Source organism: Hevea brasiliensis, chromosome 5, assembly GCF_030052815.1.
Source record: "Hevea brasiliensis isolate MT/VB/25A 57/8 chromosome 5, ASM3005281v1, whole genome shotgun sequence".
NCBI classification, from domain to species: Eukaryota; Viridiplantae; Streptophyta; class Magnoliopsida; order Malpighiales; family Euphorbiaceae; genus Hevea; species Hevea brasiliensis.
The window spans coordinates 8512633-8526861 of record NC_079497.1 but is presented as its reverse complement, the minus strand read 5'-3'; the positions used below and the strand labels follow the sequence as shown (position 1 = coordinate 8526861).

Genomic DNA, 14229 nt, shown 5'->3' with positions numbered 1-14229 from the left:
ATTTCTATATTTCAATCAAACTCAATTCATCATAATATCTAGATTTGTTCGTCGATGGAGACCGCCAGAACCCAAGCTTCTCCATGTTTGCTTAGATGATTCATTAGCACTCTCTTTTCCTAAGCCAACTCTACATCCACCAAAACATCTAGTCAAACGAACTGTTCTTCTCTTTCCATTCCTGCCCATTCCATCATCTCTCTGGTTAGCCATTTCGATTTTCTGACTCTAACGGTTCTCGCCTCTGTATTGTTCACTCTTGTTCCTTTCCAAATCTCCCCAGTAACAGTCATTGTCCCTGGGAATGCAAGCTTATTGAGAACCTAGTTCAACTCCTTCATGGTTGTGGATCTACTCATCGCCATCTCTCTAAGCAAAGCTGTTAATCTGACATTCTAGTCTTTCTCGACAAGTTTTTAACATTTGGGCTCTAGGTTGAGTATGATGAATATCAAGATTCTTATTTCTCAAATTGCCAAGACTGCAAATCTAAGAATGAAGTTTGTGGCTGATTCTTCAAATCCAGAAAAAGTGATTTTTCTATTTTCGGCCTAAATCTCGCTTCTCACCTCCTTGGATTCACCAAAATGATGCAAATCGAATCGCAATTTTGTGTTCAATTTTCAAAATTCTATGTTTATTACTCATCATTTTGATTGTTGCAACGATTTACAAGTCCGTGTGCCTGAGATAATTAGCTAATGAAGAAGACCCAACGACATTATTCCTTCCCCGCCACCACCCTGCTAATCTATTTCCTTTGTATTCACCTACAAGGAGCTGGAATCCTCCACCAACAACTTTGACCCAAAGTGCAAAATTGGTGATGGTTGTTTCGGGTCCGTATTCTTAGGCCATCTCTACGATAGTCGAATCATGGGTATTAATTAAATACCTGCACAAACAACACCATGCCACCGCGGGTGGCAAAGCATTTCTCTACAGTATGTGAATAGATAGTGCCTAGCAACGTTAAGGGTGGGTGATGATGATGTGTACAAGAGTGTCTGCGAAACATTTGGGAGCCCAAAATATAGTTGCAGCGGTGTGTTTAACACTCCCATGATGTGTAGCCTGTCAATTTTATTCGGATATATTTAAGGCTGCATCTGCATGTCTACATGTTTAAGCCAATGGTGAAACTACAAATGCCTAAATCGAGTTCTTTGAAATTCAACTTCCTAATTTTCTTGTTGATTATTTTTTTGTTTAAAGGGCTTGGATTATTTGATTCTAGTGAATTTTGTTGTCATTATTATAAAGAGGAAGAGGATAGAGAGAGTGTTAATGAACAGAAAGATAAAGAAAGAGAGAAGGGAAGGAGATAAAATGAAAGAGAGATTGAATGTTAAAGCCATGTGTATAGATGAAGAAAATTTTTTTATTGTATTAAAGTTATCTTAGCATGTCCACCTGAACTTTAATCGGAACCGATTAAATTGAACTTTAGGATGATATTAATACAATCTCTAAAATTCAAGAATAGTAAATGAAAAATTAGCCGATGATTTTATTATGATCAGAATTTATGCCCTTATAAATCCGTCACCATACCAACCTTTGTTCCCAAACATTATTTCTTTCTCAAAATAAACTTACACTATCAAGATGCTTGAAGGACACAACTACCTACGCAAATGAGAACCGTTTACTATACTGTTGGCCATTTTTACAAAACTCACTCTTTTAAAATAATCTTCAAACATCACTTCACGTTCACACCTCACCCCACAGATCAATTGTTTCGCTTTCTCTCTGTTCTTTCACGCCTTATTTTTACTGAAAATATGCGGAGATTGTCAAGTTTTTTCTAAAATATATGTATTTTATTAATTATTAATCTATCATTGATTTTTAAATTTATTGGCCAATGAATTTTAACTCAATAGAGTCTTTTTTACCATTATGAAATCTTAAATAGAAGTCTAAATTAAAGTAAATATAAAATTTATTACTTGGTATTATTATTTTTATATAATAATTTATAGAATTAATATATATTATATCATTTAATAAAATATATAAGAATAAATTTTCGGTGATTTATAAGAAAATAATAATAAAGGGTAATTGTGAGTCCACTGGCCATTCGATTGTAGAACATTTAAAAATGAAAACAAAAACGGTAGGTGATCCTGCGTTTCAGAGGATGCTATTGCTATCGGTTAGTGTTAGTGGGTCAGTGCCTCCCTCAGTTCAAAGAAAAACCTAGTTTTTTTTTTCTTAAATGACCAAATCACCACTTAGAAATCAGTTAAGCGCCGTCGTTTAAATCAGGACAGACGTACGAGGACATTTCATATGTCATCTACTCAACTGGCATCTCATTTACACGCCGCTTATCCCCCGGTAAAACCCTTTCTTCCGTTTCGTTTTCCCTAGCTTCTCCTCAACACTTTGCTTCAAGGAGATAAGGGTAATCCTGATATTCCCATACTTTTGTTTGATCTCTATTGCTATATGTTTCTCTTTAATTGGTTTTTATTGAATCCTCTGTGCGTTTGTTTGCTCAATAAGTTTGTGAAATTCTGAATTTTTTTTTAAACGATTTGATGCTGTGTTTTCTTTTCTTCAATCCTCCTTTCCCATGCTATGCTGAGTTTTCTTCTAGATTTGCATTTGTTGGGTGGTTCCAGATGTAGCTATCCTGTTTCATTTCTTTTGGGAGCAAGGTTTTAGAGGTAGGGTAAGGTTTCCTAATGTAATTAAAACATATAGATTTGTTTGGGAGGGAGGTTTTATGGGGAAGGTAAGGTTTCTGAGGGTTTTTGAAGGTTTTTAAAACCGCTAAAACCCTCAGCAGTTTATGGTGTTGAGAAGATTTTTATAAATTAAATATTAGTTATTACCAATCCTTTTATCTTCCCATGCTTTTGATCCAAACAATAAAGGGATAGGAGACCATCGTTTACCTTCCCTTCCTCCCAAACAACTAATATTAAAACAACCTTATTTTACCTTCCATTACTTTAACTTGCCTTAATTTCTCACAATTCTTCCAAACGAAGTGTTAGGGTTTTATGTTTGAAGTTAGTGGTTTTGATATACAAAAAAAATGAATCTTTTTTTTTTTGAAAATTATGTGGCCAATTTGTTTACTAAACTGATCTCTTTGTAGTTTGCTAATGACTTATTTAGCAAAAAGGAAATGGTAACTATTACTATTTTCCTGATTTTTTGTTGGGAGACTTGCTTTTGAGTTTATGAGATCAACAGACTTAAGTGTTTGCTATATGGATTATGTTGCATGAATGAATCATGCTTCTATAACTTATGCCTGTTTTACGTTACTAATTGAAAAAGTTTGCACTGTCTATGGTCTCGAGCAGTTTTTTGATTGATGGTCACTTGTTTTTAGAAGATCAGTCAATTGTCATCTAAGTCTTTGAAGTGTTGAGTTCTAGCTTATGTTTTTCTTGGTTTTAACTCTGTTAGCTTGGGTCATTTTGATTAGAAATGGTTGAAGAAACTAAGACAGCAGCTTTTGTCCCTGAATCTGTGTTAAAGAAACAGAAGAGAAATGAGGAATGGGCTTTGTTGAAGAACCAAGAACTGAAGATAAAGAAGGAAAAAAATGCTGAAAATAGAAAGATAATCTTCAAGAGGGCTGAGCAATATGGCAAAGAATACAAAGAAAAAGTAAGCAACAAAACTTCATAACTACAAGAGTTTCCCTGTACATGATACTGTTATTGATATATCAGCTTTTATTATCCTTTTTTTTAAAAAAAAAAAAAAAAAATCTTGGTGTTATTATTGTTGTATGTTGTGCTGGATATATATTGTAGGAAAGAGAGTTGATAAGATTGAAAAGAGAGGCCAAACTGAAAGGAGGTTTTTATGTTGAACCAGAGGCCAAACTACTTTTCATCATTCGTATCCGTGGGTAAGCTTACTAAGAAAGATTTTTTTTTTTTTTTGGTTTCTGAAACAGATATAAGGAAGTACTCTTCTACCTCCATCTCATACATGATCGTTTTTATGTATTAAATGATGTTATTTTTTTGGGAAAAAAAAATCCTACCTTGACAGCATCAATGCAATGGATCCAAAGACGAGAAAAATTTTGCAGCTTCTGCGTCTGAGGCAGGTAATATTTTCTGTGCTTTTGCTATTATAAATGAAAATAAAATAAAACAATAGGCCTTTACCTGTTATAGTCCCACTGAGGTGGGTGCCTGATATTCAAATCCCATCTTTTTCTATCTTAAAACTGTTAAATTTTCTCGGACAGATTTTTAATGGTGTGTTTCTCAAAGTGAACAAGGCAACCATGAACATGCTGCATAGGGTTGAGCCATATGTGACTTACGGGTAAGGCAGATTCATCCATCATTTTTATAAAACCAATTGACATATGGGTCCTTGTCCATTTTTTATTCAATTTTGCATTCTCTTGAGCGCTTCTTATCATTACCAATAGAGGATCAGTTCTTGGATGAATAATGTTTTTCTGCATATTCCAGCACAGCCTGAATAATTCTCTCTAACTTGGGTTCTATTTTGTAGATATCCTAATCTCAAAAGTGTGCGGGAGTTGATCTATAAGAGGGGTTATGGAAAGCTGAACAAGCAAAGGATTGCTCTCACTGATAATTCCATCATTGAACAGGTAAGTTGACAGTGATCAGTTGATATACATCTTCTATTTTTTTGCATGCTTTCGTGTTGACGTATTACTTTCTGCATCTGCAGGCCTTGGGAAATTTTGGAATTATTTGCATGGAAGATTTGATTCATGAGATCATGACTGTGGGATCTCATTTCAAAGAGGCAAATAATTTTCTCTGGCCATTTAAGCTGAGTGCTCCATCTGGAGGTTTGAAGAAGAAAAGAAACCATTATGTGGAGGGTGGTGATGCTGGAAATCGCGAGGATTACATTAATGAGCTCATTAGGAGGATGAATTAGATCCTATTATCTTTGCTTCAGTTATTTTGGTTCTTGGTGTTGAGAAAAGTTAAGACTTAATAGTTTTGCTTTTAAGTATTGAGGGTACTGCATAACAAAAAAAATTTTATTTTCTTTGCCTTACTTGAGTTGTTGAAGTTGACAATTTTTGATGTACTATTCAATTAGTTTAGTTTGCATTGCAGTATGGTTTGCTCTACATTTGTTATTTCTGAAATTTATGATTATTTAATTCTGGTTGAAAGCTGAAACGTCATATCTTGTTGTCTGTTTGGTTTCTTTGCTGTGAGGTGAGGTATACGCCGGTAGCCTCGAGTGATCGGGATAAACTTTTTGGCTTTGCTGTTTAGAGAAATATTTCTGCATACTTGAGAACGCTGTAGCTCTTTTGAAGCGGCAGGCTTGCTAGGATCATGTATCCAAAATTATAACTATTTTGTAAAAGTAGGATGACGTGCACTTCAAATATTTATATAAAAATTATTATTAATGACTCTTAAAAATTTTATTTTCTTAATTAATTAAGTCTTTATTTTAAAAATTTAAAATTAGTTATATAAATTTTCTTTTTACACTTTAAATTATTTATTCTAAATAATTTTGAGTTAAATACTAAAAAATTTTTAATGAGCCCAATCTCAATTATTTATACCTATAAAACATGGAAAAATGAACTTAGTCACAGTAAGCAATTTCTTCTACCAAGCTTACCTATAATCACCTGTCCTATTGAATTCCTTAACCTGCATCGGCAGATCTCACTGATGATATCAAAATCAATAAGTGAACAATTTTTTGAGCCTATTCATAAAATTTGATAAAAAATTTGCTTTATTTACACTACAATCAAAATTTTGCTATGTTCCATCATCTAACTAGTTTATTTGGTCAGCAGGTATTCCACTGTGTTAGCAAGTTAGCTTCTAGATATTGTTTCCACGCTCTCAACGGGCTTGCATCTCCAACACCAGGTGCATTTATCCTCGGCCTAGGGCTTATAAATACGCCCCTGGCTGCGAAACCTAGTAGCTCAAACGAATCCACGCAACCATGGATCCTTGAAATGGTTCCACCTTCACAGGTGGATCCCATTCTGAAAGATCGATCAGAAGAAATGGGTTCCTGATGTTCCCGGTGAGAGGCAATGTTTTGTTTTGGTTGGATTCCAGGTCCCAATGTATCATCTTCAGTAAGTACACGGCTTCCCATGCCAAATGAATCCCAATCAACTTGTTGTAGCATATCACTGGCCCTCTCTATGCTTCCTGCATTGGGATGTTGCAGCCTGATAGCCTGTTCAAATGCCAACTTTTCAACTTGAATTTTCAGTTCACACAATCGACTACCAACTCTAGAAGCTACAGCATCATATAATTTTCCTCTTGATATGTGTTCTATTCCTTCTGCATTAAGCAAATCATCAAAATGGATTGGGTCGCCAACAAGCACTGTCACCTATAAGAACCATGTACAATAACCATTAGGGCACTATGGTGAGAACAATGGAAAATAAACGAGTTAACAACATTATACAGGAAAAAAAAATGTATGATTTGGGAAGGTTAGAAACTGGGATGGAACTAAGAAAAGATGATTTTGTTCATAAAAAATGGGGGTAAAAGGAGAGGAAGGGAAACAGGAAAAAGGATGAAAAACATGCAATGGAGAATACGCGGATATGCTATGCCACATTGATAGGAAAGCCAACATAACCTTGTTTAAAGCTTCAGCGGGGATGGGGGGAACAAAAAAGGGTTTGTTCAAAGAGCGACTGCTGCCTAAAATGGTGTTGTCAAATTTACTAAAACATTGATATCTCCAACTCAATAGAGGTGCATCCCACCATCCTAACGTAAACAGGATTTATTTGGTTTAACTATCGGAACTAATAACTAATAACTATTTCTATTAACTGATGGCTAATGACAGATAGTAACTAATTTATTTCAAGTTTTTGGTGAATTTTATCTAATTGTTGCTATTAATATATAAAATGACAAATAAGGGTTATATATATATATACACCTTCCCATAGAACCAGCATATGAAGAAGTGCAAGTTGTATACAAGAGGCAATCTAAAAAATTCATTTAGGAAATAAATTAATTGGAGATAAAATTAATTAAGGTCATTTTTGTCAAATAATAAAAAAAATTACATAACGGTTCATGAACAACTCCTATTTTAGAGCTGATGAAAATTAGAACTATTAAGATACACATCAGTTGTCTATCAGCCATCATTATGTTTTCAAATGTTTACCAAACATTTTGGTTCAGTTGCTTGAATGTCTCTCAGCTATTAATTGCATTGAATAGCCAAAACAAACACCCTCATAGTATCATAACCTGCAGTTTAAAGAGGTTGACCATCCATTGATTTCTCATTCCCCCACAATTCAAGGCAAGGACACATCTAAAGAACACATATTAGTAGTTTGGCACCAAGCGCAAGCACCAAACTTAGAAGCTTGCTGTGTAATTTCATAGAGATAACACTCTTTTTGGGGGGGAAAATAAATTACAAATACATGACCAAGGATTCGCATTTGACACCAGAATGGACATTAGAATATTTCTCTGAAACAATTAATCTTGATCAACTACCAGTTGCACCACCTTGGAGAGAGAGCACATGCTCAGATACTGTCAAGGCACTGGCAACCCTAATCCAAAATTTATGAGAAAGAAAATAGCAGTGGGATAGTCTAATTGATCAAGTGAACTCCATTTATCCAGGAAGAGAATGGCTAGGAAGCTATAACCTTCCCAACTGCTAACGTGATTGTAGACCTTTACCTAAAGAAGTAATAAAGAATGTGCAAGAAACAGCAGTAAATGGATAACATACCATTTTACCAATCCTCGGAAAGTTGGCTCCTATAGGCATTATTTCCTGCATGCCGGTGTGTACAAAGGGGATGACTATAGGAACAGTATCAGCGTCAAGGACCAATCTATTAACACATGAATGAAAGTAAAACAATCAATTTATTGCATTTCAGAAAACAAAAACAGCTATTTCAAACATGCTCTGCAATCAAACAGCTACTCTTCAATAAAAAGAAACATCTATGAATAGCTTTTTCTCCTTTCCTCAAAAATATTGCTGATTAAATGCATGAAAGTTGGATCTCATTCTAACATCCTCCTTACCTCCCAACACCTCTCTTTGAAGACCCAATAGTCTTTCCACCATCACGAGATCGACTACCTTCTGGGAAAATGTGAACCCATCCACCATTGTTCAACTTTGCAATAGCCATATCCATGCCCTGTGCAAAGAAGTAAGATGAAAATATGCATCCTATTCGTGGAAGGAAAAATTGACAACCAAGAAATAAAATTGCAAACATTTGGTCAGGAGGGGATGGTCGTGTGAGAGAGAAGCAGGCAGAAATAGAGTGGCATCAAACAAGGTATTTTTAAACATCATTTTATAACAAGCAAGCATTCAAATATTTAAACGTCTAACTGTCGTCTGTAGATCTTCCAAAAGACTCAAAATATTTCATGCATTGTAACTAACATGTCCATCAATTAGTTTGACACAACACAACAATTAACCATTGCATTTTAACAGATGGAAATACTAATCACAGTACCTTCTGATAAATTCCATCACCACGAGCTACAGGCAATACTTTGACAGATCGAAAAAATGCAGAAGTCACAGGATTACGAAAACAGCGGTCAGTTGCACAAAGTGTCCATCTTAAGTTCTGAGCATCCAAAAGTACTCTCTGAGGAAGTAGTGAAGAAATAACAAATGGATCATCCACAGAAGCAACATGATTGCTCACCTGCGGATGGAGAAAAACTTGATGATCAACTCATCATCATAATCCATGATATACTATTGGAAATGAATAAATGAAAAGGAAGTGGAGATGAATATTCCAGTTCGCATAACCTGAAATTACACTAATCAGAGAAAATTAAACAAGGTAAAAGAACGTGATCCGTAGCTTTCCACTGAGATTTATACCGTTAAAAGAGGTTTGTTCCTAGGCCTATGAAGCAATGCATCATGTAATTTCTCTAACCCGTAGACCTGTAATACTAAAAAAAATGAATATTAGACCAGAAATCCCATATAAATATTGCAAAACTCAAAGTTCAACGAAAAAATCAGATGATCAAAAAGAGAAGAAAAGATTTTATCACAAGTCAAGCAAGTCACATACCTGAACATGATTAAGACCATTCATAAATACATGACACATATTTCCAAGGAGAGGAACAGCAACGGACTGAAGCATGCGAATAATAACAGAATCTTCTTCAGCAGTAAAGTCCTTACTAACTGCAGTCACAAAAATCCACTACAAATCATGATTTAATCAACACTTACTATAATAAGCTGAAATTTCTCCCTAATGGCTTTGCCCAACTTAGATATAATAAGCTGAAAATTTTCTTTTGGAATCATAGTTCCTACAATTTAAGTTACTAAAAAAGCTAGACCAAAAAACCAAAAAAACCACAACTAATATCATTAAAAATGAAAGAAGAACTACTGGCTATGCGTAAAGTTCAATTATTGATTATCAATTCACCACTAAATTTGACCAAAACAAGATCAATCATATCACCTAAACTAGCCGCAGACACAAAATTAAACAATAAACGTTAATAACAGCCAAACAGTGCCAAAGAAAGAAAGAAAAAAAGAAAGAAAGAAAGAGCAAGAAAACAAAAGTCTCATAGGTGGATGATCAAATAACAAAATCCATGACAGCACCAAGAATAAAGCAACAGTTAAGGAAAATAAGAACCTGTCAAAATATATATAGGGATATAGACCGACCTCTTTTACGATAAAAGGCTGAAGAAGACTGCAGAGAGCCCTGGCGAAAGTCCCGGAAGTGAATCAGCAGCCGTTGAACCGTCGACGAGAAGTAACCATCGGAAAACATCGACGGCCGTCTGCGATGCCGGTCTACAGCCACTCGGAACCGTTCTCTGAGCCGAAGCTGCAATACTCGCGCCTTGCTCTTCCATAGATCTGCTCTTTCGATCCTGTGTACGGCCATTAATGCATATGATATTCCTGTAAACAGAGAAGTTTCAGAGTTTAAACGGCAGGTTTTGGTTTATAGTGCGCAGGGAAAGAGAGCAGCGGGTGTAGAGAAAAGGTGGAAACGATGAAGGCGTTGAGGCGAGCTTTGTGTGAAGAGAGAGTGGGCAAGGCACGAGACTCCGATTCAGTGTACGAGGGAGTGCGTAGTGCGCACATATGCAAATGTCGATTTAGGTATAAAAAGGCCCGGAGGAAAATATTCAGTAATGGACCGAAGAAAAGGACAAGGGTAAGTTGTGGTTTATGTAGGGACCAACGGACACGTGGCATTTTTAGCAAAGGATTCAGGAGCCGGATTGACGAACTAAATTTTCATGCAATATCTAAACACCAAAATTCTACGACGCTTGCGAACTTAAATTTAATAACAATTACACTTTTCAATTTGCATAAAATTTTAAAATTGAATCATCTTTTGACTCCCTTTTGTAAATTGAAATCAATTTCAATCAATTCATAACATAACTCAAAATCATGAAAATTGTTGCTTTACATTTAAGTTGTCTGTAGAAGAATCATGAGAAAAAGTCATTTTCTATAGACTGAATAACAGAAGATGTTGATAAGAGACAAGATACATTCTGATATTCTGATTTCTGTTTACTTGATACGTGGACCATTGTCACAGATTTAGACTTAGCACTGGCCAAGCTGCACACAACTTGATGCCAACTAGGTATCGACTTGTCACAAATTAATTGGAAATGGTGGACAGATGAAAACCTTCTACCACATTCTAGTAAAATCATATAATCATGGATGAATTACCCTGAGCTCCCTAGGGTCTGCACTCTCTCTCTCTCTCTCTCTCTCTCTCTCTCTCTCTTTATATAAATATATATACTGACTAACGGCAGAAGCATAAGAAAATTAATGGATGTCGATGGAATTAAATTATAAGGACCTTTTAATATAATTGTCAAAATTCAGAAACCAACTAAATAATGAATTATAGCTAACCCTGGGGATCTCAGGGTAAATCACCCTTTAATCCATGCCTGCTAATCCAATGGCGCTAAGATTCTAATAAGCTCATGTCAACCATGGCTTTCTTGTCCCCCGTTTTATATCCATCACATAAAATCACATCTCAGTAATCAGCATAAAATGCATCCTTGACAAATTTGACGCAGCTGTGCTTTCCAACAGTGCTGCTTTTTGTTCACTTGAAATGCAATATCATTTTCTGCATCTCTTTCATGCAGACCCTGATTTTTTTTTCCTTGGTTCTTCTATCAATTGCCCACCCTGTGGTCATCATATAATTATCACCGGCGGAAAACACCTAGTTATCATGTATTCATAGTCTTGGGGATTGCAATTAGGCACGGATGCAAAGTCGAACTGGTAATGCAACTTTTGGAAAAGATAAATAATGTCTCCAAGAGAATGTCCCAGGGATTAAAACTTGTATTTCGACCATACAAAATATACCACCTAAAGAGAACAGGGAAAAAATGACAAAAATGCAGGGTTACAACATACCACTATCTAACAAGTCAAAAAAGAGAAGAGCTGCCTACCTGAAGGATTCAGCATATGAAGATCTCATAACTGGGAACTGTCCCTCCAACATTCAAGTAATTGACATCAACAACAACATCTCCAAAATCATCTGCCACACCAATAATACCATTCTGGTAAAGACCAATAATATCATGAAGATATGGTAAAGCCTTCATAGTTTGAATCTTCTAATTTCACAAATGGTATAAGAAAGAATAATGGAAACCCAGACCTTCATATATGGTCCTTGCAAAATTTACATATTCAGGAATGAGATCTCGGTATATGATTCCTCCTGGACGGGCATCCAGCACAACAAGGACTCCTATCAAATCAAATATCAAACTGCATTACATGAGGTACAGCAGGAATATTGACACCTAACTACATTATAGTATTTGCTGAAAAAGTTATAGATAATATCAAATAACTCAAATCCTGAAGAAGCAAAAGAATAGATAATTTGTGCTAATTGTTCTTCTAGCAAATATATATCATACATTTCCAAAGAAAGTTATCCATCCATGGCACGCACACACAAACACACAAAGAAAAGCACACATTCAAGTCCTATTTGTTCCTCATGTAAAACTTCGTATAACTCAGAAAAGGAATTAACTTTATGATATGCAATCTATCATGTCCTTTTGCTATATATGTTCCACGCAACTGCAACTCAATATCATCAATCCATACTAAAGAGATCAGGCCAACTATTTAATGGCACAACTAATAACATCCTTGAAGGATGTTACTATAGAAAATTAAGCCTCTTGACATCCACCACCAGCAGATAAAACCAGAAACAAGTAACTTAGCATTTAAATATTGTCTAGAAGCATAAAATTCAGCTTTTTGGGGCTTAACACTTTGGTGGTGCCATTCAGACTGAATATATAATGATGAGAAATAATAGAGCTTGTGAGATATGGGATTGGTATGTAACAGAATTTTATCCAACGAAACAGTAAATTTTCAGTTGCAATTATACAAAAGCAGTCACTTGACACGGTTTGACATGGGAAGTTTACCCGGTGCCTCCCAAGCTTTAGAGGACTTGCTTGGAAAAGGTGCAAGCCAGAGAATGTTCCGAAAATTCATTGAATCATCATAAGTTACAGTAGAACCTGAAAGGGGAAAAAATTGCATTAGAAATAGCACAATATCTACAGATTAATTCATGAGTAATGAGCTGATCCAGTATAATGGAGTAAGAATAAGGGTATGAAAACTGTTATACTGATTTAGTAACAAAGATCAAAGTTATCATCATTTGAGTTTGACCTTTTTGACAATATCCCATATTGTATGGAAATACTTCTTTATCATAAGCTGGGTATTCTTTAGCATGAAACCTGAAAAATTAAGGAAGAAACTAAAAACAATAAATAAACCGACAAACCGCCATAAGATAACAAACTTACTAAGAAGAGTCGTGTCACTAGAAGTGACCTTTTTGAATACTTCAAACAACTTTCCCATTTAACCTAATAAAAACAATCGTATCTTCAAGAGAGCGTTCTATTCTTGTAGCATTTCTTAGTAACAAAAACCCTTAAAATTACAAGCGAAGAGAGAAAAGAGATGCAAACTTACAATATACCAAGCCTTCCTGTTTTTGTAGCAAGGAAGAGGTGACCATGAAAGAAATCATAGCGATTCAATGAAACATCCAGCCCAATCGAGGGACCTCGAGCAGCAATCACTTCAAATAAAAATTTGAGATAAGAATTCAACTCCTGCAATTTAACAAAGAAATAGTACGTTGACAAAAATTGTAGGCCATACTAGCAAAAAACAGGAAATATATAACAGGCTTTATGAAAACCTGACTTATGAAACGCCTCCCATATGGCGTTCTAGTGAGCTCACATCGATTTTCTTTTGATCCTTCAACGTCAGGAATCTAAAACATTACATGCTCTGGTTACATATTCTAGCAAGCAATCTTGAAAATACAAGTCTAAAAGCATAATGTACAGAAGCTTATATGAACTTACAGGTAAGACCGTAGGATCCAGAACTCGATGGATTGCGTCAGGATCGCTGCCAGAGTCAACGGCAAGGCGAGCCAGCTCCAGAACTGGTTCAGGCGGCCACCAAATAAGCTCATTCTCTTCTCTCTGGTTTCTAACATGGATGATATGTTCTGATGCGAGTTTTCGATTAGCGCAAGCGTAAGAGTGTTGATTCTGAGGTTTGGTGTTTGGAGGAATGAAGGGAACAAGGAATTTGAAGCAGGATATGAGTTCTTGCGATACGACAGGATTGATTTTGGAGGATTGATTGGCGGGGCCTAAGACGGAGAGCAAATCGGAGGGTGTGGCTTTAGGGATTGGAGGTGAAGAAGGGAATGGTGAGCGTGATTTTTGGAAGAAATAGAACTGAGAGGAAGACGAAGCTGCGACAGAGAACGAGAGAAATACGGCGAATCTGAGGGAGAAAGAGGGATTACCCATGTCCTCCCTCTATCTCTTCCTTCCGGAGACTTTGGGAATTTGGACTGCACCGGAGGAGAGCGGAGACTAACTGATTTTCCCTCCAGTGTTTTATATGCTGTTTGCTACAGTTTGGGGGCCTGTTCTGTGAAAGGTTGCTGCATTATTTTGTTAGACTCGTTTTTCAATTTCATCAATTTAACTATTTTATTTATAGGATAAATTACAACAAGTCTATGACGTTAATAAGTTAGGCAATAATTTATTCTTTATATTTAATAATATAATTCTT

The 14229-nt window shown here is 35.7% G+C and overlaps 3 protein-coding genes across 7 annotated transcripts; 1 reads left to right on the top strand and 2 right to left on the bottom strand.

Annotated features, from left to right (window-relative positions):
* Positions 1–2253: 2253 nt before the first annotated feature.
* On the top strand, positions 2254–5083 carry LOC110651236 (60S ribosomal protein L7-2). 3 transcript variants are annotated; one of them, XM_021806498.2, is made up of 7 exons: positions 2254–2416; positions 3436–3639; positions 3789–3886; positions 4033–4090; positions 4235–4314; positions 4510–4612; positions 4696–5083. In XM_021806498.2, exons 2-7 carry the CDS (start codon positions 3457–3459, stop codon positions 4909–4911), a joined length of 738 nt encoding a protein of 245 aa, XP_021662190.2. In that variant the 5' UTR covers positions 2254–2416; positions 3436–3456; the 3' UTR covers positions 4912–5083. The 3 variants fall into 3 exon arrangements, with proteins under 3 accessions (XP_021662190.2, XP_021662188.2, XP_021662191.2); XM_021806496.2 differs by having other exon boundaries at positions 2262–2416; positions 3455–3639; XM_021806499.2 differs by lacking the exon at positions 2254–2416 and adding an exon at positions 2522–2681 and having other exon boundaries at positions 3455–3639.
* A 608-nt stretch (positions 5084–5691) lies between these two features.
* Positions 5692–10345, bottom strand: LOC110651231 (uncharacterized). 2 transcript variants are annotated; one of them, XM_058146839.1, is made up of 7 exons: positions 9721–10345; positions 9098–9216; positions 8899–8964; positions 8516–8653; positions 8067–8185; positions 7762–7867; positions 5692–6366 (listed from the first exon to the last, which is right to left on the bottom strand). In XM_058146839.1, the coding sequence occupies exons 1-7, from the start codon at positions 9944–9946 to the stop codon at positions 5800–5802; spliced, it is 1341 nt and encodes a 446-aa protein (XP_058002822.1). In that variant the 5' UTR covers positions 9947–10345; the 3' UTR covers positions 5692–5799. The 2 variants fall into 2 exon arrangements, with proteins under 2 accessions (XP_058002822.1, XP_021662185.2); XM_021806493.2 differs by having other exon boundaries at positions 8516–8713; positions 9721–10343.
* Positions 10346–10855: 510 nt separating this feature from the next.
* On the bottom strand, positions 10856–14123 carry LOC110651230 (uncharacterized). Of its 2 annotated transcripts, none has more exons than XM_021806491.2 (8): positions 13500–14123; positions 13328–13405; positions 13096–13238; positions 12784–12854; positions 12531–12626; positions 11732–11824; positions 11517–11608; positions 10856–11241 (listed from the first exon to the last, which is right to left on the bottom strand). In XM_021806491.2, the coding sequence occupies exons 1-7, from the start codon at positions 13956–13958 to the stop codon at positions 11526–11528; spliced, it is 1023 nt and encodes a 340-aa protein (XP_021662183.2). In that variant the 5' UTR covers positions 13959–14123; the 3' UTR covers positions 10856–11241; positions 11517–11525. The 2 variants fall into 2 exon arrangements, with proteins under 2 accessions (XP_021662183.2, XP_021662182.2); XM_021806490.2 differs by having other exon boundaries at positions 10856–11430; positions 13500–14122.
* Between the last annotated feature and the right edge of the window lie 106 nt (positions 14124–14229).

Excerpts from the sequence above, each read along its gene's own strand:
- LOC110651236 (XM_021806498.2), top strand. The coding sequence starts at position 3,457 with ATGGTTGAAGAAACTAAGACAGCAGCTTTTGTCCCTGAATCTGTGTTA. Across the intron at positions 4,091-4,234 it reads AGCTTCTGCGTCTGAGGCAG|ATTTTTAATGGTGTGTTTCT; the intron begins GTAATATTTTCT and ends TTTCTCGGACAG. Across the intron at positions 4,315-4,509 it reads GAGCCATATGTGACTTACGG|ATATCCTAATCTCAAAAGTG; the intron begins GTAAGGCAGATT and ends TCTATTTTGTAG.
- LOC110651231 (XM_021806493.2), bottom strand. The coding sequence starts at position 9,946 with ATGGCCGTACACAGGATCGAAAGAGCAGATCTATGGAAGAGCAAGGCG. Across the intron at positions 8,714-8,898 it reads GGAACAAACCTCTTTTAACG|GTGAGCAATCATGTTGCTTC; the intron begins GTATAAATCTCA and ends CTCCATCCGCAG. Across the intron at positions 6,367-7,761 it reads TTCCGAGGATTGGTAAAATG|GTGACAGTGCTTGTTGGCGA; the intron begins GTATGTTATCCA and ends TGGTTCTTATAG.
- LOC110651230 (XM_021806491.2), bottom strand. The coding sequence starts at position 13,958 with ATGGGTAATCCCTCTTTCTCCCTCAGATTCGCCGTATTTCTCTCGTTC. Across the intron at positions 13,406-13,499 it reads TGGATCCTACGGTCTTACCT|ATTCCTGACGTTGAAGGATC; the intron begins GTAAGTTCATAT and ends GTAATGTTTTAG. Across the intron at positions 12,855-13,095 it reads ACAGGAAGGCTTGGTATATT|GTTTCATGCTAAAGAATACC; the intron begins GTAAGTTTGCAT and ends TTAATTTTTCAG.